Source organism: Oncorhynchus gorbuscha, linkage group LG09, assembly GCF_021184085.1.
Source record: "Oncorhynchus gorbuscha isolate QuinsamMale2020 ecotype Even-year linkage group LG09, OgorEven_v1.0, whole genome shotgun sequence".
In the NCBI taxonomy this organism is placed as follows: domain Eukaryota; kingdom Metazoa; phylum Chordata; class Actinopteri; order Salmoniformes; family Salmonidae; genus Oncorhynchus; species Oncorhynchus gorbuscha.
The window spans coordinates 81,743,543-81,767,439 of NC_060181.1; the positions used below are offsets into that span (position 1 = coordinate 81,743,543).

Consider the following 23,897-nt stretch of genomic DNA (forward strand, 5'->3'; position numbering starts at 1 on the left):
AGAATTCCCCTTTGAGGAACATCAAACCCTTGTGAATTCTGTTCCAGACAGGTCGTGTTCGTTTGACAGAAAAGCCACGTTAAGGAGAGGAAAGTCCGACACTCACGTCTCAGTGACAGAATGTAATTAGAGTATCAGACAGCCATTGATAGACATGTGGCTGAAGTGTAAACCCATAGGGCGGAGAACTTAAGGCTGTAGCAGGAGTGAAACTCTTCTCTGTCTGTTATGTCCCTTAAGGATTCAGAACAGGGGACAGATTCATACTGGGCTGGGGTCCATGACGTCCTCAGCTGGTCACTCCCCTTACCCATTTTCTCTCCCCCCATCTCCTCACTCTTCTATCACCCATTCTCTCTCCCTCATGTCACTCTTCCTTTATTTTCCTTTGAATGGTCATGTATAATTTGAAGCAGAAAGTTCTGGATCATGCAGTAATTTTGCTGTGACAGCGAAGCATTGTCTGCTTGACAAGTGATGTCCCAATACTCTTATCTTCTTTCCTTTTGACAACTATTGTCAAAGAACTTGACAGGTGAAAGCAATCAAAGGCCATTATTTGCTATCATCTTTCTATCTCTCTCATACCAGTGACCAAGAAGAAGAGGAAACTAATATCACAGTAAGTATGTTGGTGACCGCACAACAACACCCTGGGTCACATTCATGCTTACTGAGTGTGAACCCATTGTGAGGTGGCTATTGCACCACTGGTTTTACAGCAACGTTTCACTAAGCACAAACCTGCTGGGGAGAAAGGCTCCCATGGGGTTTATCTTCTCTCGGTGTGTGTTGTGTAACCTTTATTTAACTAGGCAAGTCAGTTAAGAACAAATTCTTATTTATAACAGCCAACAGTGGGTTAACTGCCTTGTTCAGGGGCAGAACAACAGATTTGTACCTTGTCAGCTTAGGGATTTGATCCAGCAACCTTTCAGTTACTGGCCCAACACTCTAACCACTAGGCTACCTGCCACCCCTTTTCAAGCGATCTCTCTTATGGTCTCCAACCTCTGGGGTTCTCTACGGAGGAATAGCTCAGCAATGTTTTCCAACAGTGATAGCCTTGATTTAATAATTCCCTCTGGCAAAACACCAGTAAAATCCAACCCAAACTCTTGCTCAAGGATGAGGCCTACGTCATGTTTTGAAATGTTGCTAATCCCTTTGAATGCAGCCCTACTCTTATCCCGAACAAAGACTTGCTCTCTCCTTGCCTGGTAACTAGCTGCTTTCTCATATTTTCCCAGGGTCGGCCTACTATGTCTATGGAGATGATGAAGACACATATGCTCATAGAAATGGAGGTGAATGCTTTGATCATGCTCTGCTGCCACATGCTCTCACACTTTTCCACACTCTCAGACACTTGCTTTCAACAATGCAGGAGAGTTTAGGGTTGACGTAAGTCTCTGAAACGCAAAGCAATAACTTTTTACTTTTTTTAAAACATGGGGGAATAATTGTTACTTGAATAGCCTAGAAATGTGATGTCTACACTTGGGTTCATTTTCTGTCCACAAGATGCCGATATTCTGCATCCGTTCACTGTGTTTTACAAACTGACAATTATGCCAAACTAACTTCCAACTTATCATTGTGGTCAGTTGGACATGGAACCTTACCCTCTAGGCCAAACCAAACTCGTTCTCCTCTGTAGAGATGCAAATATAGTATTGTGTTCTCTTACTCAGGAGATACAGCCAACACAAACACACACCAGCTCCTGGAGCTGGAGATTAGCCTGGGCTAGTGTGTTTTTGAGAGAGTGTGTGTAGCCCCGTTATTGTTATGTTATTGTGTTACTTTTTATTATTTTCACGGTAATTTCACAGTAAGGTCCACACTTGTTGTATTAGGCGCATGTGACAAATAAAGTTTGATTTGATTATGAGCATATTGCTGTAAATCAGCTCTTAATTATCACCCACTTCAGCCTCTATTCTGAAGGTTTTATTTGTTGATAGTTGAATTGAAGGGGTTAAGTACCTCTAATCAACACTATGATTGAATGATATCATTTGAATCCACTGTATCTACAGCGACCAAAGACAGACGAACACAAGCACACACCCTCAAACACACCTTTTCCTTCTCTCTCAACCCCTCGGTCTCTTCTTTATTCAAGCAAGCATTTCTTATTATGTCAGTGTGGACTATGGTAAGTGACAAACCCATTGTATCTGTTTATGTCACGCCTTGGTCTTAGTATTTTGTGTTTTCTTTATTTATTTGGTCAGGCCAGGGTGTGACGTGGGTTATTGTGGTGTGTTTTTTGTCTTGGGGCTTTGTGGGGTGTCTTATTAGTCTATGGCTGCCTGAGGCGCTTCTCAATCAGAGTCAGGTGATTATCGTTGTCTCTGATTGGGAGCCATATTTAGGCAGCCATATTCTGTGGGTGTTTTCGTGGGTGATTGTTCCTGTCTTAGTGTTTGCACCAGATGGGGCTGTTTGGTGGGTGATTGTTCCTGTCTTTGTGTTTGCACCAGATAGGGGGGTTTGGTGGGTGATTGTTCCTGTCTTAGTGTTTGCACCAGATAGGGGTGTTTGGTGGGTGATTGTTCCTGTCTTAGTGTTTGCACCAGATGGGGCTGTTTGGTGGGTGATTGTTCCTGTCTTAGTGTTTGCACCAGATGGGGCTGTTTGGTGGGTGATTGTTCCTGTCTTAGTGTTTGCACCAGATAGGGCTGTTTGGTGGGTGATTGTTCCTGTCTTTGTGTTTGCACCAGATGGGGCTATTTCGGTTTTCATTATTTTGTAGTTTCCGCTTGTATTGTTTTTTCCTGACATCCAGTGGAACAGCCACTTTACAATAGTGCATCTAAATCTTTTTTTTAAGGGGGTGAGAAGGATTACTTTATCCTATCCTATCCTAGGTATTCCTTAAAGAGGTGGGGTTTCAGGTGTCTCCGGAAGGTGGTGATTGACTCCGCTGTCCTGGCGTCGTGAGGGAGTTTGTTCCACCATTGGGGGGCCAGAGCAGCGAACAGTTTTGACTGGGCTGAGCGGGAACTGTACTTCCTCAGTGGTAGGGAGGCGAGCAGGCCAGAGGTAGATGAACACAGTGCCCTTGTTTGGGTGTAGGGCCTGATCAGAGCCTGGAGGTACAGAGGTGCCGTTCCCCTCACAGCTCCGTAGGCAAGCACCATGGTCTTGTAGCGGATGCGAGCTTCAACTGGAAGCCAGTGGAGAGAGCGGAGGAGCGGGGTGACATGAGAGATCTTGGGAAGGTTGAACACCAGACGGGCTGCGGCATTCTGGATGAGTTGTAGGGGTTTAATGGCACAGGCAGGGAGCCCAGGCCAACAGCGAGTTGCAGTAATCCAGACGGGAGATGACAAGTGCCTGGATTAGGACCTGCGCCGCTTACTGTGTGAGGCAGGGTCGTACTCTGCGGATGTTGTAGAGCATGAACCTACAGGAACGGGCCACTGCCTTGATGTTAGTTGAGAACGACAGGGTGTTGTCCAGGATCACGCCAAGGTTCTTAGCGCTCTGGGAGGAGGACACAATGGAGTTGTCAACCGTGATGGCGAGATCATGGAAGGGGCAGTCCTTCCCCGGGAGGAAGAGTAGCTCCGTCTTGCCGAGGTTCAGCTTGAGGTGGTGATCCGTCATCCACACTGATATGTCTGCCAGACATGCAGAGATGCGATTCGCCACCTGGTCATCAGAAGGGGGAAAGGAGAAGATTAATTGTGTGTCGTCTGCATAGCAATGATAGGAGAGACCATGTGAGGTTATGACCGAGCCAAGTGACTTGGTGTATAGCGAGAATAGGAGAGGGCCTAGAACAGAGCCCTGGGGGACACCAGTGGTGAGAGCGCGTGGTGAGCAGACAGATTCTCGCCACGCCACCTGGTAGGAGCGACCTGTCAGGTAGGACGCAATCCAAGCGTGGACGGGCCGGAGATGCCCAACTCGGAGATGGTGGAGAGGAGGATCTGATGGTTCACAGTATCGAAGGCAGCCGATAGGTCTAGAAGGATGAGAGCAGAGGAGAGAGAGTTAGCTTTAGCAGTGCGGAGCGCCTCCGTGATACAGAGAAGAGCAGTCTCAGTTGAATGACTAGTCTTGAAACCTGACTGATTTGGATCAAGAAGGTCATTCTGAGAGAGATAGCGGGAGAGCTGGCCAAGGACGGCACGTTCAAGAGTTTTGGAGAGAAAAGAAAGAAGGGATACTGGTCTGTAGTTGTTGACATCGGAGGGATCGAGTGTAGGTTTTTTCAGAAGGGGTGCAACTCTCGCTCTCTTGAAGACGGAAGGGACGTAGCCAGCGGTCAGGGATGAGTTGATGAGCGAGGTGAAGTAAGGGAGAAGGTCTCCGGAAATGGTCTGGAGAAGAGAGGAGGGGATAGGGTCAAGCGGGCAGGTTGTTGGGCGGCCGGCCGTCACAAGACGCGAGATTTCATCTGGAGAGAGAGGGGAGAAAGAGGTCAGAGCACAGGGTAGGGCAGTGTGAGCAGAACCAGCGGTGTCGTTTGACTTAGCAAACGAGGATCGGATGTCGTCGACCTTCTTTTCAAAATGGTTGACGAAGTCATCTGCAGAGAGGGAGGAGGGGGAGGGGAGGAGGATTCAGGAGGGAGGAGAAGGTGGCAAAGAGCTTCCTAGGGTTAGAGGCAGATGCTTGGAATTTAGAGTGGTAGAAAGTGGCTTTAGCAGCAGAGACAGAAGAGGAAAATGTAGAGAGGAGGGAGTGAAAGGATGCCAGGTCCGCAGGGAGGCGAGTTTTCCTCCATTTCCGCTCGGCTGCCCGGAGCCCTGTTCTGTGAGCTCGCAATGAGTCGTCGAGCCACGGAGCGGGAGGGGAGGACCGAGCCGGCCTGGAGGATAGGGGGCATAGAGAGTCAAAGGATGCAGAAAGGGAGGAGAGGAGGGTTGAGGAGGCAGAATCAGGAGATAGGTTGGAGAAGGTTTGAGCAGAGGGAAGAGATGATAGGATGGAAGAGGAGAGAGTAGCGGGGGAGAGAGAGCGAAGGTTGGGGCGGCGCGATACCATCCGAGTAGGGGCAGTGTGGGAAGTGTTGGATGAGAGCGAGAGGGAAAAGGATACAAGGTAGTGGTCGGAGACTTGGAGGGGAGTTGCAATGAGGTTAGTGGAAGAACAGCATTTAGTAAAGATGAGGTCGAGCGTATTGCCTGCCTTGTGAGTAGGGGGGGAAGGTGAGAGGGTGAGGTCAAAAGAGGAGAGGAGTGGAAAGGAGGCAGAGAGGAATGAGTCAAAGGTAGACGTGGGGAGGTTAAAGTCGCCCAGAACTGTGAGAGGTGAGTCGTCCTCAGGAAAGGAGCTTATCAAGGCATCAAGCTCATTGATGAACTCTCCGAGGGAACCTGGAGGGCGATAAATGATAAGGATGTTAAGCTTGAAAGGGCTGGTAACTGTGACAGCATGGAATTCAAAGGAGGCGATAGACAGATGGGTAAGGGGAGAAAGAGAGAATGACCACTTGGGAGAGATGAGGATCCCGGTGCCACCACCCCGCTGACCAGAAGCTCTCGGTGTGTGCGAGAACACGTGGGCGGACGAAGAGAGAGCAGTAGGCGTAGCAGTGTTATCTGTGGTGATCCATGTTTCCGTCAGTGCCAAGAAGTCGAGGGACTGGAGGGAGGCATAGGCTGAGATGAACTCTGCCTTGTTGGCCGCAGATCGGCAGTTCCAGTAGATGGTATCAAGTACAGTATATACATATGAGATGAGTATGTAAACAAAGTGGCATAGTTAAAGTGGCTAGTGATACATGTATTACATAAGGATGCAGTCGATGATATAGAGTACAGTATATACGTATGCATATGAGATGAATAATGTAGGGTGAGTAACATTATATAAGGTAGCATTGTTTAAAGTGGCTAGTGATATATTTACATCATTTCCCATCAATTCCCATTATTAAAGTGGCTGGAGTTTAGTTAGTGTCAGTGTGTTGGTAGCAGCCACTCAATGTTAGTGGTGGCTGTTTAACAGTCTGATGGCCTTGAGATAGAAGCTGTTTTTCAGTCTCTCGGTCCCAGCTTTGATGCACCTGTACTGACCTCGCCTTCTGGATGATAGCGGGGTGAACAGGCAGTGGCTCGGGTGGTTGATGTCCTTGATGATCTTTATGGCCTTCCTGTAACATCGGGTGGTGTAGGTGTCCTGGAGGGCAGGTAGTTTGCCCCCGGTGATGCGTTGTGCAGACCTCACTACCCCCTGTAGTGCCTTACGGTTGAGGGCGGAGCAGTTGCCGTACCAGGCGGTGATACAGCCCGCCAGGATGCTCTCGATTGTGCATCTGTAGAAGTTTGTGAGTGCTTTTGGTGACAAGCCAAATTTCTTCAGACTCCTGAGGCGATGCTGCGCCTTCTTCACGATGCTGTCTGTGTGAGTGGACCAATTCAGTTTGTCTGTGATGTGTATGCCGAGGAACTTAAAACTTGCTACCCTCTCCACTACTGTTCCATCGATGTGGATAGGGGGGTGTTCCCTCTGCTGTTTCCTGAAGTCCACAATCATCTCCTTAGTTTTGTTGACGTTGAGTGTGAGGTTATTTTCCTGACACCACACTCCGAGGGCCCTCACCTCCTCCCTGTAGGCCGTCTCGTCGTTGTTGGTAATCAAGCCTACCACTGTTGTGTCGTCCGCAAACTTGATGATTGAGTTGGAGGCGTGCGTGGCCACGCAGGCGTGGGTGAACAGGGAGTACAGGAGAGGGCTCAGAACGCACCCTTGTGGGGCCCCAGTGTTGAGGATCAGCGGGGAGGAGATGTTGTTGCCTACCCTCACCACCTGGGGGCGGCCCGTCAGGAAGTCCAGGACCCAGTTGCACAGGGTGGGGTCGAGACCCAGGGTCTCCAGCTTGATGACGAGTTTAGAGGGTACTATGGTGTTAAATGCCGAGCTGTAGTCGATGAACAGCATTCTCACATAGGTATGCCTCTTGTCCAGATGGGTTAGGGCAGTGTGCAGTGTGGTTGAGATTGCATCGTCTGTGGACCTATTTGGGCGGTAAGCAAATTGGAGTGGGTCTAGGGTGTCAGGTAGGGTGGAGGTGATATGGTCCTTGACTAGTCTCTCAAAGCACTTCATGATGACGGAAGTGAGTGACGGAATACTAAGACCAAGGCGTGACAGAACCCCCCCCAAAGGTGCGGACTCCCGGACACACCTCAAAACCATAGGGAGGGTCTAGGTGGGCGTCTGTCCATGGTGGCGGCTCCGGCTCGGGACGTGGACCCCACTCCATAAATGTCATAGTTCCTCCCCCTCGCGTCCTGGGATAATCCACCCTCGCAGCCGACCATGGCCTAATAGTCCTCACCCAGAACCCCACTGGACTGAGGGGCAGCTCGTGACTGAGGGGCAGCTCGTGACTGAGGGGTAGCTCAGGACTGAGGACTGAGGGTAAGCCCAGCACTGAGGGTAAGCCCAGCACTGAGGGTAAGCCCAGCACTGAGGGTAAGCCCAGCACTGAGGGAAAGCCCAGCACTGAGAGGAAGCCCAGCACTGAGAGGAAGCCCAGCACTGAGAGGAAGCCCAGCACTGAGAGGAAGCCCAGCACTGAGAGGAAGCTCAGCACTGAGAGGAAGCTCAGGCAGGTAGTTGGCTCTGGCAAATCCTGGCTGGCTGGCGGATCTGGAAGAGTCTGGTTGACTGGCAGATCTGGAAGAGTCTGGTTGACTGGCAGATCTGGAAGAGTCTGGTTGACTGGCAGATCTGGAAGAGTCTGGTTGACTGGCAGATCTGGAAGAGTCTGGTTGACTGGCAGATCTGGAAGAGTCTGGTTGACTGGCAGATCTGGAAGAGTCTGGCTGACTGGCAGATCTGGAAGAGTCTGGCTGACTGGCAGATCTGGAAGAGTCTGGCTGACTGGCAGATCTGGAAGAGTCTGGCTGACTGGCAGATCTGGAAGAGTCTGGCTGACTGGCAGATCTGGAAGAGTCTGGCTGACTGGCAGATCTGGAAGAGTCTGGCTGACTGGCGGATCTAGCTGCTCTGGCTGCTCTATGCAGACTGGCAGCTCTGGCTGCTCCATGCAACCTGGCAGCTCTGGCTGCTCCATGCAGACTGACAGCCCTGGCTGCTCTATGCAGACTGGCAGCTCTATGCAGACTGGCAGCTCTGGCTGCTCTATTTCTGACTGGCAGCTCTGGCTGCTCCATGCAACCTGGCAGTTCTGGCTGCTCCATGCAGACTGACAGCTCTGGCTGCTCCATGCAGACTGACAGCTCTGGCTGCTCCATGCAGTCTGACAGCTCAGGCTGCTCCATGCAGACTGGCAGCTCAGGCTGCGCTGAACAGGCAGGAGACTCCGGCAGCGCTGGAGAGAAGGAAGGCTCTGGCTGCGCTAAACAGGCGGGAGACTCCGGCAGCGCAGGAGAGGTGAAAGGCTCCGACAGCGCTGAACAGGCGGGAGACTCCGGCAGCGCTGGAGAGGCGAGGCGCACTGTAGGCCTGATGTGTGGTGCTGGCACTGGTGGAATTGGATAGAGAACATGCACAGGAAGCCTGGTGCGGGGAGCTGCCACCGGAGGACTGGTGTGTGGAGGTGGCTCTGGATAGACCGGACCGTGCAGGCACACTGGAGCTCTTGAGCACCGAGCCTGCCCAATCTTACCTGGCTCGATGCCCACTCTAGCCCGGCCAATACGAAGAGCTGGTATGAACCGCACCGGGCTATGCACCCGCACTGGAAACACCGTGCGCTCCATAGCATAACACGGTGCCTGCCCGGTCTCTCTAGCCCTCCGGTAAGCACAGGGAGTTTGCGCAGGTCTCCTACCTGGCATAGCCATACTCCCTGTGAGCCCCCCCCAATAAATTTTTGGGGCTGACTCTCAGGCTTCCATCCGCGTCGCCGTGCTGCCTCCTCATACCAGCGCCTCTCCCGCTGCACCTTGGTGCGGCTACACTCCCCTGGTTTAGCCCAGGGTCCTCTCCCGTCAAGGATTTCCTCCCAAGTCCAGAAATTCTTGTCGTGCTGCTCCTGCTGCCGCTGTTGCCTGTTACCACGTTGCTTGGTCCATTTGTGGTGAGTGATTCTGTAACGGCGTTCTTCTATGTCCTCCTCTGATGAAGAGGTAGAACAAGGATCGGACCAAAATGCAGCGTGATGATGATTCATGATAAAGTGCGAACCATTGCTTTTAATCAGGGCAAGGTGTCTGGTAACATGACCGAATACAAACAGTGCAGCTATTCCCTCCGCAAGGCTATCAAACAAGCTAAGCGTCAGTACAGAGACCAAGTAGAATCTCAATTCAACGGCTCAGACACAAGAGGCATGTGGCAGGGTCTACAGTCAATCACGGACTACAGGAAGAAATCCAGCCCAGTCACTGACCAGGATGTCTTGCTCCCAGGCAGACTAAATAACTTTTTTGCCCGCTTTGAGGACAATACAGTGCCACTGACACGGCCTGCAACGAAAACATGTGGTCTCTCCTTCACTGCAGCCGAGGTGAGTAAGACATTTAAACGTGTTAACCCTCGCAAGGCTGCAGGCCCAGACGGCATCCCCAGCCGCGCCCTCAGAGCATGCGCAGACCAGCTGGCCGGTGTGTTTACGGACATATTCAATCAATCCCTATACCAGTCTGCTGTTCCCACATGCTTCAAGAGGGCCACCATTGTTCCTGTTCCCAAGAAAGCTAAGGTAACTGAGCTAAACGACTACCGCCCCGTAGCACTCACTGTCCTGTGGTCAGTGGGGATAGGTTATGTATGTTGCTATGGGTAAGTCAGTGCCTGCTCTCTCTAAAATTAAGAGAGTCTGTGTGTAAGGTAAGAAAACATGGATGTCCACACAACCCTAGTTTATTTACATTGATGCAAAAATAATATTTCTATTTTCTATGGATGGATAGCTGAACCAGTAGGTTTTATTTCATTCTTTTATATGAATGGTATACAGTGCATTCGGAAAGTATTCAGACTGTTTGACTTTTTCCACATTTTGTTACGTTACAGCCTTATTCTAAACTGGAATAAAAAAATGTTTTCCCCTCATCATTCTACACACAATACCCCACAATAACAAAGTAAAAACAGTTTTTTAGACATTTTTTAAAATGTATTCCAAATAGAAAACTGAAATATCACATTTACATAAGTATTCAGACCCTTTACTTTGTTGAAGCACCTTTGGCAAAGATTACAGCCTTGAGTCTTATTATTATTATCATTATTATATTGGGTATGTCAAGTTGGATGGGGAGCATCAATGCACAGCTATTTTCAGGTCTCTCCAGAGATGTTCGATTGGGTTCAAATCCAGGCTCTGGCCGGGCCACTCAAGGACATTCAGAGACTTGTCCTGAAGGCACTCCTGCGTTGTGTTGGCTGTGTGCTTAGGGTCATTGTCCTGTTGGAAGTTGAACCTGCGCCCCAGTCTGAGGTCCTTCCCTTGATCCTGACTAGTCACCGCATGATGCTGCTGCCACCACCATGCTTCACCATAGGGATGGTGCCAGGTTTCCTCCAGACGTGATGCTTGGTATTCAGGCAAAATAGTTCAATCTTGGTTTCATCAGACCAGAGAATCTTGTTTCTTGCACCTTTATGTGCCTTTTGGCAAACTTCAAGCAGGCTATCATGTGCCTTTTACTGAGGAGTGGCTTCTATCTGGCCACTCTATCATAAAGGCTTGATTGGTGGAGTGCCACAGAGATTGATGTCCTTCTGGAAGATTCTCCCATCTCCACAGAGGTATTATGGAGCTCTGTCAGAGTGACCATTGGGTTCTTGATCACCTCCCCGACGAAGGCCCCTTTCCCCCGATTGCCTAGTCTGGCTGGGCTTGCCAGCTCTAGGAAGAGTCTTGGTGGTTCCAAACTTCTTCTATTTAAGAATGATGGAGGCCACTGTGTTTTTGGGGACCTTCAATGCTGCAGAACTTTTTTGGTACCCTTTTCTCAGATCTGTGCCTCGACACAATCCTGTCTCGGAGCTCTATGATCAATGGAAACAGGATGCACCTGAGCTCAATTTGGAGTCTCATAGCAAAGGGCCTGAATAGTATTTTTTGTCATCATGGGGCATTGTGTGTAGATTAATGAGGAATAATATTTATTTAATTCATTTTAGAATAAGGCTGTAATGTAGCAAAATGTGGAAGAAGTCATGTGGTCTGAATACTTTCCAAATGCACTGTAATTCTCTCTCTCACTACCTTCCCACCCCTGTTTTTAGGGACCCCTTGGTGCGCCCCCATCAAGGTGAAGCACGGTAATGTGAGCTGTCGCAGTCCCGGCGGGGAATACTATGGGAACGTGATGGGATCGCGCTGTAAGATCCGCTGTAAGAGGGGTTACGAGGTGCAGCATGGACACGCAGAGGTGGTGTGTATGGCCAGCAAACACTGGTCAGGGAGCTATGCCTGCAGAGGTGAGACCACCACACACACACACACACACACACACACACACACACACACACACACACACACACACACACACACACACACACACACACACACACACACACACACACACACACACCTGTACTACTGGCGAGACACAACATCACTGGACACACACCTCTACACCAAAAATAGAGTTGTGTGTCCAGCTACCTGACCATCTACCTGACAATCAGACATGTATGGACTATTCATTTATGTTTCTATGTCAGAGATTCACTGTCCTAAGCTGCAGATGCCTGCGAATGGGGGCTATACATGTTCAGATGGATCCTACCTTAACTCCCACTGTGAGTTCTTCTGCTCCCCTGGATACAATCTGAAGGGGCCCAATACTGTCACCTGCCAGTACCACAAGACCTGGACCTCAGGAGAGAGTGTCTGTGTGGGTTAGTCAGAGAGCGTGTGTATGTGTGTGTGTTCGTCCGTGCATTTACAGATGTACAGTGTGTTTGTGGTGTGTTGTGTGTGTGTCTGTAGCTATGTGATTATTATTGAGGTTTCCATGTCAAAAGCACATTGAATTTAGCCACATCCTAATTCCAACCCCCACACGGTTTAACAGCTGCATATAGGCTGCTCGCTAGACTATGGGATCAATTACATGATAAATCACATTCACTCTGAATCCTGACTGACTTCATGAGGGTGTGTTATAGACAGGTTTAATCAAGATCTAAGACCTACATCACACACACACACACACACACACACACACACACACACACACACACACACACACACACACACACACACACACACACACACACACACACACACACACACACACACACACACACACACACACACACACACACACACACACACACACACCATAAGCCTTAACCATAAGCCTGTGCTGCTAGCTCAAGCATGACACACTATGAACTATGACAATCCCAGTCTCAGAACAACTGGAGTAGCATCTCGTATGCAAACACATTTTAATTAAGGTGGTGTGTGATTTGTTAATGCAGTTGTGGAGACATTGTTCACTGTAGCTTGTCTTCATTACTGACGATGGATATGGTGAGATCCAGATTTCTCCCTCCTCATCCCCACCAGCAAATTACACCCAGCAGCCAACTAGCAATCTCACAGAGAAAGTAGATGTGTGTGTGTGTGTGTGTGTGTGTGTGTGTGTGTGTGTGTGTGTGTGTGTGTGTGTGTGTGTGTGTGTGTGTGTGTGTGTGTGTGTGTGTGTGTGTGTGTGTGTGTGTGTGTGTGTGTGTGTGTGTGTGTGTGTGTGTGTGTGTGTGTGTGTGTGTGTGTGTGTGTGTGTGTGTGTGTGTGTGTGTGTGTGTGTGTGTGTGTGTGTGTGTGCGTTTGTGGCTAAGCCTGAGACTCAAAAATGATCACTGACGTTCAAGACAATACATCATATTGCATGTTCTTTTGTCCAAGAAAGTCAGATTTGGACTTTTTGAGTGATTTAGAAGAACAGGTTGTGTAACACACACACACACATACACCCACACACACACTGACACACATAGCTGTGATGGAGTTGAGTGCTTTCTGCTCTAGTGAAATTACATTGATTCTCCTGGTCTGCAGTGACAATAGCTTCTCTAGTCTAGATTCAGCCCAGTTACATAGACAGGACACAACATCGCAGAACAGAACAGGGGGATCACTCTGGATAACAGTTTTCCTTTTTATTTTTCTCTCTTCCTGTTTCTCTCCTGTTTCTGTCTCCTGACATTTCCTCTTTTCCTCTACTTCCCCCTCTCTCTACTTCTCCCTTTCCCCCCTCGCTCTCTCTCTGGTAGATGTTGACATCCCAGTAATAAAGTGTCCTAACCTGAAGGAGAAGACAGCAGAGCCAAGCAGGCTCACAGCCAGTGTGACCTGGGACACACCAGAGGGCAAGGACACAGCTGATGGCATCCTCACCGAGTCAGTCTGACCTCTGACCCCTGACCCTTAACCCCTTCCTTTAACATGTAGTATTCAAGGAATATTGTGAGATTTTGGCAATTGTTCTACTTACCCAAAGTCAGATAAGCTCATGGATGCCATTTGTATGCCCCTGCGTGCAGTCTGAAGATGGTTTCATGTGCCATTGCTAACTAGTGTTAGCGCAACATAGCGGAAGTTAGCAACTTCCTTCAAACTGCACGCAGAGACATAACAATACTATCCATCAGTTTAACTGACTCTCAGGAAGTAAAAAATGTTTAAATGCCATAAGAATAGTAGCAGTAGCAGCAGTATTAGTAGGGTAAATCTTTAGTTAGGCTTCAGCACTATTGACACAGTATAGTATTTGACTGAGGCTTTTTACAGTGTTATATTGAAAGGGAAGCCTCCTGGACACTTCCCTGAGGGTCTCCATAAGATGTCCTACACCGTCTACGACCGCACCGGGAATAAGGGCAGCTGCCGCTTCTTTGTCAGAGTACGAGGTGACCCCCCAACATAAGGGCCAGCTTGAAATTTACTGGGGCAATGTTCTGACAACATTTGAAGGAACAATCACATAACTTACACATTTTTCCTGTGAAAGTGGCTTTCTGAATCTGTTTTGTGCCACCAGTGCGTCGCTGCAGCCCCATGACCCCCCCCAGACAACGGTTTTATGAAGTGTGATAGTGATGGTAATAACTATGGAGCAACCTGTGAGTTCAAGTGTACAGGAGGGTATGAGCTGCAGGGCAGCGCTGCGAGGGTGTGCCAGTACGGCCTCACCTGGTCTGGCACGGAAACCAACTGTGCAGGTACGTGTCTGTGCACACATACGCACACACACACACCACACAAACGTACATGACACATCCACCATGTTGTGTTTAGCAGTAGTGAAGCGGTGGTGAAGGTGAACATGGGCATGTCTCCCTCGGCCAGGGTGGGCTGTCGATCTATCACACAGATCCAGAAGATCAATACCGCCTGCTCTGAAATCGACCAGCACTGTCTGTGACACATACGTATGTGGGTTATTTAAGCAATAAGGCCCAAGGGGGTGTGGTATATGGCCAATATACCACGGCTAAGGGCTGTTCTTATGCACGACGCAACACAGAGTGCCTGTATACAGCCCTTAGCCGTGGTATATTGGCCATATATCACAAACCCCAGAGGTGCCTTATTGTTATTATAAACTGGTTACCATATACCACACCCCCTCATGCCTTATTGCTTAAATATACCACGGCTGTCAGTCAATCAGCATTCACGGCTTGAACCACCCAGTTTATAATGTCTGATAGAGGTGTATTATACTTCTATTGTATTGTGTAATATAGTGACAATTCACATAGCACTTCTTATACACTCTGGGTAATTGGCTAGCAATGTTTCTAGCAGCAAGACCAGTACAGAGTAAAACAGCAATGAAATAAATAAAAACATTTTTTTTATTGTCAATTGCAATTCACGTGTTTCAAAAAAGAACATAATTTACATTCATTAAAATGTGATGATGTGATATGATGAAATGGTATATAGTGTTTTATTATGTCATGTCACAGCTATGAACATCAACGTGGGGGTGCGTACAGCCTCAGGTCTGCTGGAACAGTTCTATGAGAAACGACGACTCCTCATCATCTCTGCTCCCACTGCTGCCAATCATTACTACAGGTTCCAGATGACTGACCTACAGGTGAGGGATGGAGGGATAGAGGGAGGGATGGAGGGAGAGAGGGAGAGGAGAAAGGCCGAGAGAAAGAGGAGAAAGGCTGAGAGAAAGAGGAGAAAGGCTGAGAGAAAGAGGAGAAAGGCTGAGAGAAAGGAGACTGAGTGGGAGAGTAGGTAAAATTCTGCTTATTGAGTGCCACAGCAGAATGTGTGTGTTTGAAGTTGTTGTGCTGATGGGGTGTGTAGTGCCACAGTTCCTGCTAAACAGAAAATGTCATGGGGCAAAGTAAAAAAAGGCCAGTGCTCTCTGTAAATTCAGGCTGTTTGGAGGGTTCTCTGGCATAAAAAGCTATTAAAGGCCAGTGCTCTCTGTAAATTCAGGCTGTTTGGAGGGTTCTCTGGCATAAAAAGCTATTAAAGGCCAGTGCTCTCTGTAAATTCAGGCTGTTTGGAGGGTTCTCTGGCATAAAAAGCTATTAAAGGCCAGTGCTCTCTGTAAATTCAGGCTGTTTGGAGGGTTCTCTGGCATAAAAAGCTATTAAAGGGCAGTGCTCTCTGTAAATTCAGGCTGTTTGGAGGGTTCTCTGGCATAAAAAGCTATTAAAGGGCAGTGGCCTTTAAAAGGCCTGACCTTTAAAAGTGCCACGAAAGAAGTGACTCTTGTCATATGCTGTGAGTCATTCCAAACTCACCTTTAACTGTCCAGGTGATAGATTCAGTGAAACGTCTATGTGAGTGCATTTTCATGTTCTGTGCTAGTGTGTGTACAATGTTATTAGTGTGTGTGTGTGTGTGTGTGTGTGTGTGTGTGTGTGTGTGTGTGTGTGTGTGTGTGTGTGTGTGTGTGTGTTTTGTGCATGCATGTTCCAGCATGCCCAGTGTGGTCTGGACCTCAGGCATGTGACAGTGATTGAGCTGGTGGGGATTTACCCCGCACAGATCGGCCGTATCCGCCACAGACTTATCCCTCCAGGGCTGGCCTTACAACTCAGGTACACACACACCATCATCATTCATAACAAACCTACAACTAATTTTCACAGAATTCTTCAGACTGACCATTGTGTGTTCAGCCTTGACCTGATGGAAGTGTTGATGTCTGTTGTCTAGGTTACTGCTCCAGATCTCCCATAATAACTTCAACATGGTAATGATTGACAAGCAGGGGATGGACAGGGAGCGCTACACGTACTCCATCACCTCCGCCCAGATCTTCACCACCATTGACACATGGCAGGGACGCGTAGATGAGATGGTGCAGCAGGAGGCAGGCCACACCTGCCAGTAGTACAACAGCATAACAACGCCCTCACCCCAAATAATCCCCCTGCCCCCAACCAGAATCATAGTGGGGCCAGGTTTTACAACTGCTGCCATGTTAGCATCTTCATTCTTGCTGTAAACAATCACAACAGAGCAGTGTTTTATGTTTAACAACAGACATTTTTATTTGGGATAATTATGTGTCTCCATGTCTGTACTGTGTTGTGGTCTCAACAAATTGCATATCTGCTTTCACTGGACATCTTCACAGGTTTAGAAAACTTTCAGCATAACTTGAAAGCGTCAATATTCACTTAGCAACGGCTATGGAAGAGAAAGTGCCGCTTTATATATATATATATATATATATATATATATATATATATATATATATATATATGACTCTGCCCGCAACTTTCTCTTTACACCCCCACCCCCACCCCAGTCCTCCCCATCTCAACAAAGACCCTTCTGTCACTTAAACCCAATTTACTACTTAAACTAAACTGTCGCTCAAGCTTACTACCTGAACTCATGACTCCCATCCTCCACTTCCCCATATCAGACCACAGCTAGTCAACTTGTCCCTCACTAGGAGACTCCCTCAAATGGTTCAACCCTGCATTTCCCCCCAATGTAACGCCTTTCAGTAATTAAAGACGTCGTCCAGCGATGTTTGGAGTTTTACTGTTGGAAACCGTTTCCCCGTCTATAAATACAGTCAACACAAACTAAAGGGTTTTGGATAACTGAAAACAAGCTGTTCTTTGTCGAATAAAGGTGCAGTATGCAGAAATAGCTCCCATTTTCTGGTTGCTACAATTCTAATAGTTTGCCTAATTTTAGTTTGTGTGACAAAACAAGCAAGTATAGTGTAGAGAATCATTGTACCATATAAACTGCTGTGAAATATATTTTCACTAACCAAAAATATTGTATTTTCAGCTGTTTGAAGCTGGTGTACAAAACCGAATGTAAGAGATGCAAAAACGAAAAACAATGGGAAGCATAGACATAGCGCCCATAGAACAAATCTATCGCTTCTTAGAGTTGCTTTCAATGAGAATGACAGATCTATAACTCACATTTCTATGTGCATATGTTTTAGGGTCGCCATATTGCAGCTGTAACCATTTTACCGCATGGTGATGTTACCATGGAAAGCTGCAACTCCTGCCCATGTAAACCGGCTGATTAGATGGTCCTGTGTAGATTGTATTTTCTACCTGCAACTATCAGGAAATAACACTAATCATAATTTGTTCACACTTTTACAGACGCCCACTGGATCTGATACAGACAGTACACAGAAAAGTTTGTTCTCAACATACATAGAAGTCATCTGAGGAATGATGTTGTTTATTTCTTCAAAATATTCTGATAAAACATTTGAAACCAAATAAGAGATTGATTCAGTCACATTGCCATGTCAAATCGAACAATCTAGTTTTGAATGAGAGGACATTAAAACAGAGACAGTAACATGCTGTCAGACACGTCTAGTGTTTCTTTAGTAGCAGGGTATTGCCCGCAACTCATCTACACAGTAAATGCCATTTTAATAGTATTATTATTACTGTATTCTGTAGTTTTCAATGGTTGTTTACACTCAGAATTCTGAGCATAACAGGAACTCAGACAATGGTGAATATGTAGACTTGCATTCCACAGTAGACTGTAGATTGTGACAGTAAGCTGTGACACCGAGACCAAGTCTGCAGCCCAAATGGCATCCTTTTCCCTATAGAGTATTTGGGGTATTCTACAGAAGTGTTGTAAATTGCTGTCCCACTTAAAAATTAATAATAAACTATTTAGAAAAACATTTAAGTCTCCAAACTTAGGACATTTCATTACATCATGATATATTCTAATTCACTTCAAGGGAATAACAAACATATTTTTCAATTAATATAGTACAAAGTCATTGTTGAGATAGCTGTTTCTATTGAGAGATGTCTGTCTCACACACTGACTCTTAAACTTCATGTTTGAAAATAAAGCAATTCATGATTTTTAAAATAGTTTTACATCTTGAGTTGTTCATTTATTACATTGAAAGATACTGGTATAATTAGTAGATTTGTTTATTTTAAAACATACTTCCTCAAAAAATGCTGGCCCACCTTTTGATGTCACTACCGTTAAAAGACTGATAAAACACACACATTAAAAGACTGTAGAATGAATCTGCATTAACGCCACACCCCTACATATATCTCCAGCTGATGGGATTGCACCCCTTTCTTGCATGGCCACATTGTGAGTAGTCTGTCTGCAAACATTTTGGATAAAATTTGTGAGCAGGTTTAATAAATCTTCATGTATTTTTAAGACGCTTCACTACTCAACATCTAATATTTCAAGAAATATGTATGTATGTATGTGTTTGGTGGGAAGTACATCTGTCCAAAAGTCTAAATTGTCCAACCAAAGCAGTCACAACTGAAACAATTGACACCATAGAGATTGATAGAGGTCTCATCTTTGTATCTGTGCCATTATGGCATCTGTGCCATCATGACATCTGTGCCATCAGCACAGGCAGCGCCATTGAGGCTTTCTCCATTTTAAATTTGCAAGCGCCATGCTATACATCCTGAGCAACCATGTAGGTAGTGGTCAAGAGCACACTTCAGGAAAAAAGAGCCCAAACATAGACGTCTATAATGTGCTGTGCTGTACTGTACTCTTCTCTACTGTACTATACAGTACTCCAGTGAACTATACTCTACTTTACTCTACTATACTCTACTTTTCTACTCCACTCAAGTTTCTTAGAATTGAAGAAAGGGCCCATGGAGTCTTGTGGTCTTGGTCTTGAGACCACTCAAGTCCACATACATTATGTATTTAACTTGTCATGGTCTCAACTCCCTAGGTATGGATCTTGGGACCAATGTCCTGGTTTAAATCTTGGTCTTGGCTCATGCTCTCGGACAAGACCTTAGTCTTTGGTTTACAAACCATAGGAAACTCAATTTGAAGAAGACAATGCTCCCAACCCATAAGAATCCCCATCCAGCTGACTACTTTAAAATGATGGAAGCCCTCAATGGTAATGTCTATACTAAAATATACCCAATATATATCCATTGACAATCTTTATTTTGCTAAAATAAAGATAGGAAAAGTTACAATGTATACATCAAGCAACAATGAATTAGATACATAAGTAAATTAATTAATCAAAACATTTTAGATTCTACAATCAACATTGGACATTTTACAGAGGAACAATAGAAATTATATTTCTCTAAATTCAATTGAAAGGATTTGAAAGTCCGGTTAAAAATCATGTTTTTATTATTTTGACCATTTTGTATGCAAATAAAACATTAATAGAAGGTTCATCCAAATGATCAATAATGAGCATGTTTCTTTGTATTTAGACTTTTTCAGTATGTTTTGGTCGTGACACATTTTTTTCCTGGTAAGAAATTCAGGACAATACTTCAAATTTGAAATACAAACAGTGTGTGAGTATTAATACAAACAGTGTGTGAGTATTAATACAAACAGTGTGTGAGTATTAATACAAACAGTGTGTGAGTATTAATACAAACCGTGTGTGAGTATTAATACAAACCGTGTGTGAGTATTAATACAAACAGTGTGTGAGTATTAATACAAACAGTGTGTGAGTATTAATACAAACAGTGTGTGAGTATTAATACAAACAGTGTGTGAGTATTAATACAAACCGTGTGTGAGTATTAATACAAACAGTGTGTGAGTATTAATACAAACAGTGTGTGAGTATTAATACAAACAGTGTGTGAGTATTAATACAAACAGTGTGTGAGTATTAATACAAACAGTGTGTGAGTATTAATACAAACCGTGTGTGAGTATTAATACAAACCGTGTGTGAGTATTAATACAAACCGTGTGTGAGTATTAATACAAACCGTGTGAGTATTAATACAAACCGTGTGTGAGTATTAGATATGTCTATCTGGCATATGAGATGTGTGCTGACAGTTTAGGAACAATAGGGTACAAATTAGATTTTTTTCCCAACCCCCAATTTACACCACTTCTGTAGAATCACCCATATTTATTTTAGATTTTATTTTATTTATATTACCAGGCAAGTCAGTTAAGAACACATTCTTATTTTCAATGACGGCCTAGGAACCTAACCACTAGGCTACCCTGCCACCCCAATGGGGAACAGGGTGCCATTTGAGGTGCATGCCAAGACTTCAGAACCACTAATGGGGGGGATACTAGAAGTGATATTACTTAACCAATGAGGTCGTAGGGACAGACAGGTCACAGTGGCCTGGGCTACAGGGACAGACAGGCTGACGGTTGTGTTCTATTCAATGAGTCATAGAGAGAATTTCATTACAATTACATTCTCCTCACGTACTCTCTTCTCAAAACCCATTGGATTAAAAAGCCAAAGGTCCCTCCCCTCTGGACATGGGTTCACTCTGGAACATGCAATCCTTCTCACATCAACCCAAGGCTCCTGGGGCAAAATGTTTCCTGTGTTGCAGATATAACTGCCCTTGACTCTCTATTCCACACTTGACACAATACATTTCTATCAGCGATTTGGTGCTGCTGGATCTCTAGTTAGATTTCTGCCTTAATCTCTGTTTCCACCCAAAATGAGGTCCAAAACATCTGTTTATGAAGTGGCTATTTGTGCCACTCTACTCGTAATGTGTGCTTTATCATAACTACAGTAAAACCATTGGTGTGTTCAGGATTAGTTACAATGCAATTTTGCAACACTTTGAAACTGGGGTTTATCAGTTCAAAAATGTTGCATAATAACATTATTGCATTAAACAATGCAATCTTGAACACACCCTTATTATCATTTTACAGTATACTTTGGGAATGTTTAAATCTACTCAGCATGCATCAACCCCTAAGTGCCTTTGGAGAAGTTACCTTATGAGAGAAGGGACTAGATTCTATTAGATCCCCATATCGTTTGTTTTGGCGGTGTCTGAAGTGTAGCTGCGTTAGAGCTGAAAATCCACAAGTGGCTCCATGCGTTAGCTTATTGTGGACACGAAACAAAACATCCGCTAAGTGGATGTCTGCCAACGCGGGTTCTGATTGAGTCAAAGCCTAGGTAAAAGCTACCCTTAGCCACTGATGCGGCGTCAGATATATTATCTTCCCCCTAAATGGTTATGGTTAAGAGCAGGTCAGAGCAATCTGATCCTAGATCTGGGGTTAAGAACAACTTCTACCTCAAGTAGTCTCAACACAGGGAGAGGAGAGCGTTGTGCATAGTCAGATCAGATCATACAAATGACAATGTGCTTGTTCATTATGTTACATACATGTAACTGCCAAAATAAAGGAAACACCAACATAAAGTGTCTTAATAGGGTGTTGGGCTACCACCTTCTATGAGTGTCTGGAACTCTATTGGAGGGATATATACTTTGTATCTCTCATTTACTCAAGTGTTTCCATTATTTTAGCAATTACCTGTACATGTCATAATGTACAGTAGTAGTAGTAGTAGTAGTAGTAGTAGTAGTAGTAGTAGTAGTAGTAGTAGTAGTAGTAGTAGCAGTGCTTGGTCTTGGCTGGGTATGGCCATGTGTGTGTAAGGCATGACTGGTTGACCTCTTTACCAGGTAGAGGACTATGAACCCCAGTGCAGGATCAGGGTAGCTCAGAGGTTAGGGTTCAAGGGTCAGGAAGTGGAGTGATGTAATCAGCTCTGTATTGTGGGATAGAGCTTGGACATGGAGCACTGTCAACCAATGTCCTTCTCTTTCTTTTCTTCTCTTCCCCCCCCTTTCCATCCACTGTTTCTCCCTTTTCTGCCACCTCTCTCTGTCCCTTTTTCTTTTGTCCTTCTTTCCCTCCCTCCCTCCCTCCATCTCATGTGTTGTGCTTGCACATGCTGGACCTCAGCATCAGTGTACACTCCTGAGGGACCTCCGGGTTGTCAATCATGCGTTGCCATAGCCGCTGTTCCTCTCCGTACGAGTCCATCCAGTCCACCTGGTTCCCATAGCTCTGGCCTGTAGGGAGACAATAGATCATCACTATCTGTTCCATACACTCCATATCCCTACGGCGTTATGCTGACTGAATATGCTACAAATCACCATAACCTCTGAGAAGAGAGAAAAGAAGAGAAGTAAAGACTAGAGTTAAACTGAAGAGAAGACCAGAGAACAAAACAAAAGACGAGAGAAAAGCAGAGAAGTCCAATACCAAACAGCCCATCCCTGCCCCTGGTTCTTCCCAGACAGACCTGTCCCTCCGTTGAGTCGGACTCCCCCCAGGAAGACATTGCTGGCCAGAGCCTCCTTGTCCCAGACGGTGAGCTCCAGACACACGTTGTTCAGGTCTCCGGCCTGCAGGCCACAGTAGGTGAAGGTGTGGTTCCACTGGGGGTTGACCGAGCGACGCACCACCACCGTCTTGTGCTTGGTGGACTTACTGTTGTCAGGGAGCAGGTACCTGGATGGATGGGGAGACAGGAAACAAGACAAAACTGTCAGAGGAATTGGAATTAGGTAGGTAGTAGGTCCTTCCCATCATTCTTACTAGGAATGAAGGCTGGATGAAACTGAATGGGTCTATCTGGGTCTCACCCTTTCACAAAGGGGTCTGAAGTGCCTCCAGACTTGACTGAGGTCAGGTTCTTGGCCTCCTTGACCAGCAGTTCCACCATACCTCCTTGAGGCAGCTTGATGCTGGTCTTCTTTCCTTTCAGAAAGCCTTTCTTCACTGAGAGGAGGAGAGGAAGAGAGAGGCGGATGAGCAAAATTACAAACAGTCTTTCATGAAATGTCATTAGTTGAATGATATGTGTTAGTGATGGGTTGGAGCAATTAAAACAGAAGGATTTTGTGGAGCACCTTGGACCTGGTCCAGGGGTAGCATGAGGTTCTTCTCTGCAGGGATGTACTTCAGAACCACGGTCAGCTCCCCTTTATACTGGAGCGTGGAGTCCATACTACTGTCCAGCTGCACATAAAACACATCTACTTACAGTACTTACCACTGATAAACATACAATGCTGTATAAGTCCACACATAGACACTATTGTCCATCTGCACACAGGATACCTTGGGCTGCAGAGAGTACCACTCCTCCGTGTTGCTGTCAAACTCCCAGGAGTCAAAGGTCAGCTCCACCTCCCCCAGGAAGCTGTTGTGTCCGAAGCGGTCATGGTGCCACACAGACAGCTGCAGCGTTCGTGTCTCCAACTGGGAGTGGCTGATCACATACTACACAAAACAGCACAGGAGAAAGTGACGACAGGAGAGTAGGACTGAGTACAAAAATCAAAGTTCCTGCCGATGCTCTTACAGGAATAACACATGTACAGCAGGGGTGCTTGAGGTGAAGTCTATTGACGGCTATACACTGTAGGTATGGTGGTACAGGTTAATAAAAACACATGGGAGGAACAAGCTTCATTCATTTATATACTGTACAGATGTAGGATCTTAATTCAGTTTGCTACAGCAGGAAAATAAATTATGTGAATTATTATGTGGAAAGTTCTCCTGCAACAGGATGATCAAGTTAAGCTCCTACATCAGTATGAACACCTGCTGACTGACACACTCCAGTTGACACACACACTGTCTCCAGGCAACTTGATCCCATCCAAGGACACACATTCTCATGATCACAAAAACAAACTCA

General features: G+C 46.1%; 3 protein-coding genes across 5 annotated transcripts in view; 2 read left to right on the plus strand and 1 right to left on the minus strand.

The window, feature by feature from the left end:
• LOC124044151 (cystathionine beta-synthase-like) overlaps positions 1-23,897 on the plus strand; it is an 882,911-nt gene that overhangs the window by 492,168 nt on the left and 366,846 nt on the right. The gene's annotated exons all lie outside the window — the stretch shown is intronic.
• On the plus strand, positions 11,091-16,584 carry LOC124044155 (sushi-repeat-containing protein SRPX-like). Its single transcript, XM_046363651.1, is given in 9 exon segments — positions 11,091-11,367; positions 11,614-11,790; positions 13,174-13,300; positions 13,691-13,809; positions 13,941-13,963; positions 13,965-14,121; positions 14,875-15,008; positions 15,854-15,975; positions 16,094-16,584. Coding segments are annotated over 9 exon segments (1,149 nt in total). The 5' UTR covers positions 11,091-11,255; the 3' UTR covers positions 16,272-16,584.
• The window catches only part of LOC124044148 (synaptotagmin-like protein 5), an 89,808-nt gene continuing 87,994 nt past the window's right edge, over positions 22,084-23,897 (minus strand). For all 3 annotated transcript variants that reach the window (XM_046363637.1, XM_046363638.1, XM_046363636.1), the window contains 5 exons: positions 23,312-23,473; positions 23,101-23,209; positions 22,834-22,969; positions 22,491-22,699; positions 22,084-22,254 (listed from right to left, as the gene is read on the minus strand). In XM_046363637.1, the coding sequence (XP_046219593.1) occupies positions 22,112-22,254; positions 22,491-22,699; positions 22,834-22,969; positions 23,101-23,209; positions 23,312-23,473 (759 nt within the window). In that variant the 3' untranslated portion in view covers positions 22,084-22,111. The remainder of the gene's footprint in view (positions 22,255-22,490; positions 22,700-22,833; positions 22,970-23,100; positions 23,210-23,311; positions 23,474-23,897) is intronic.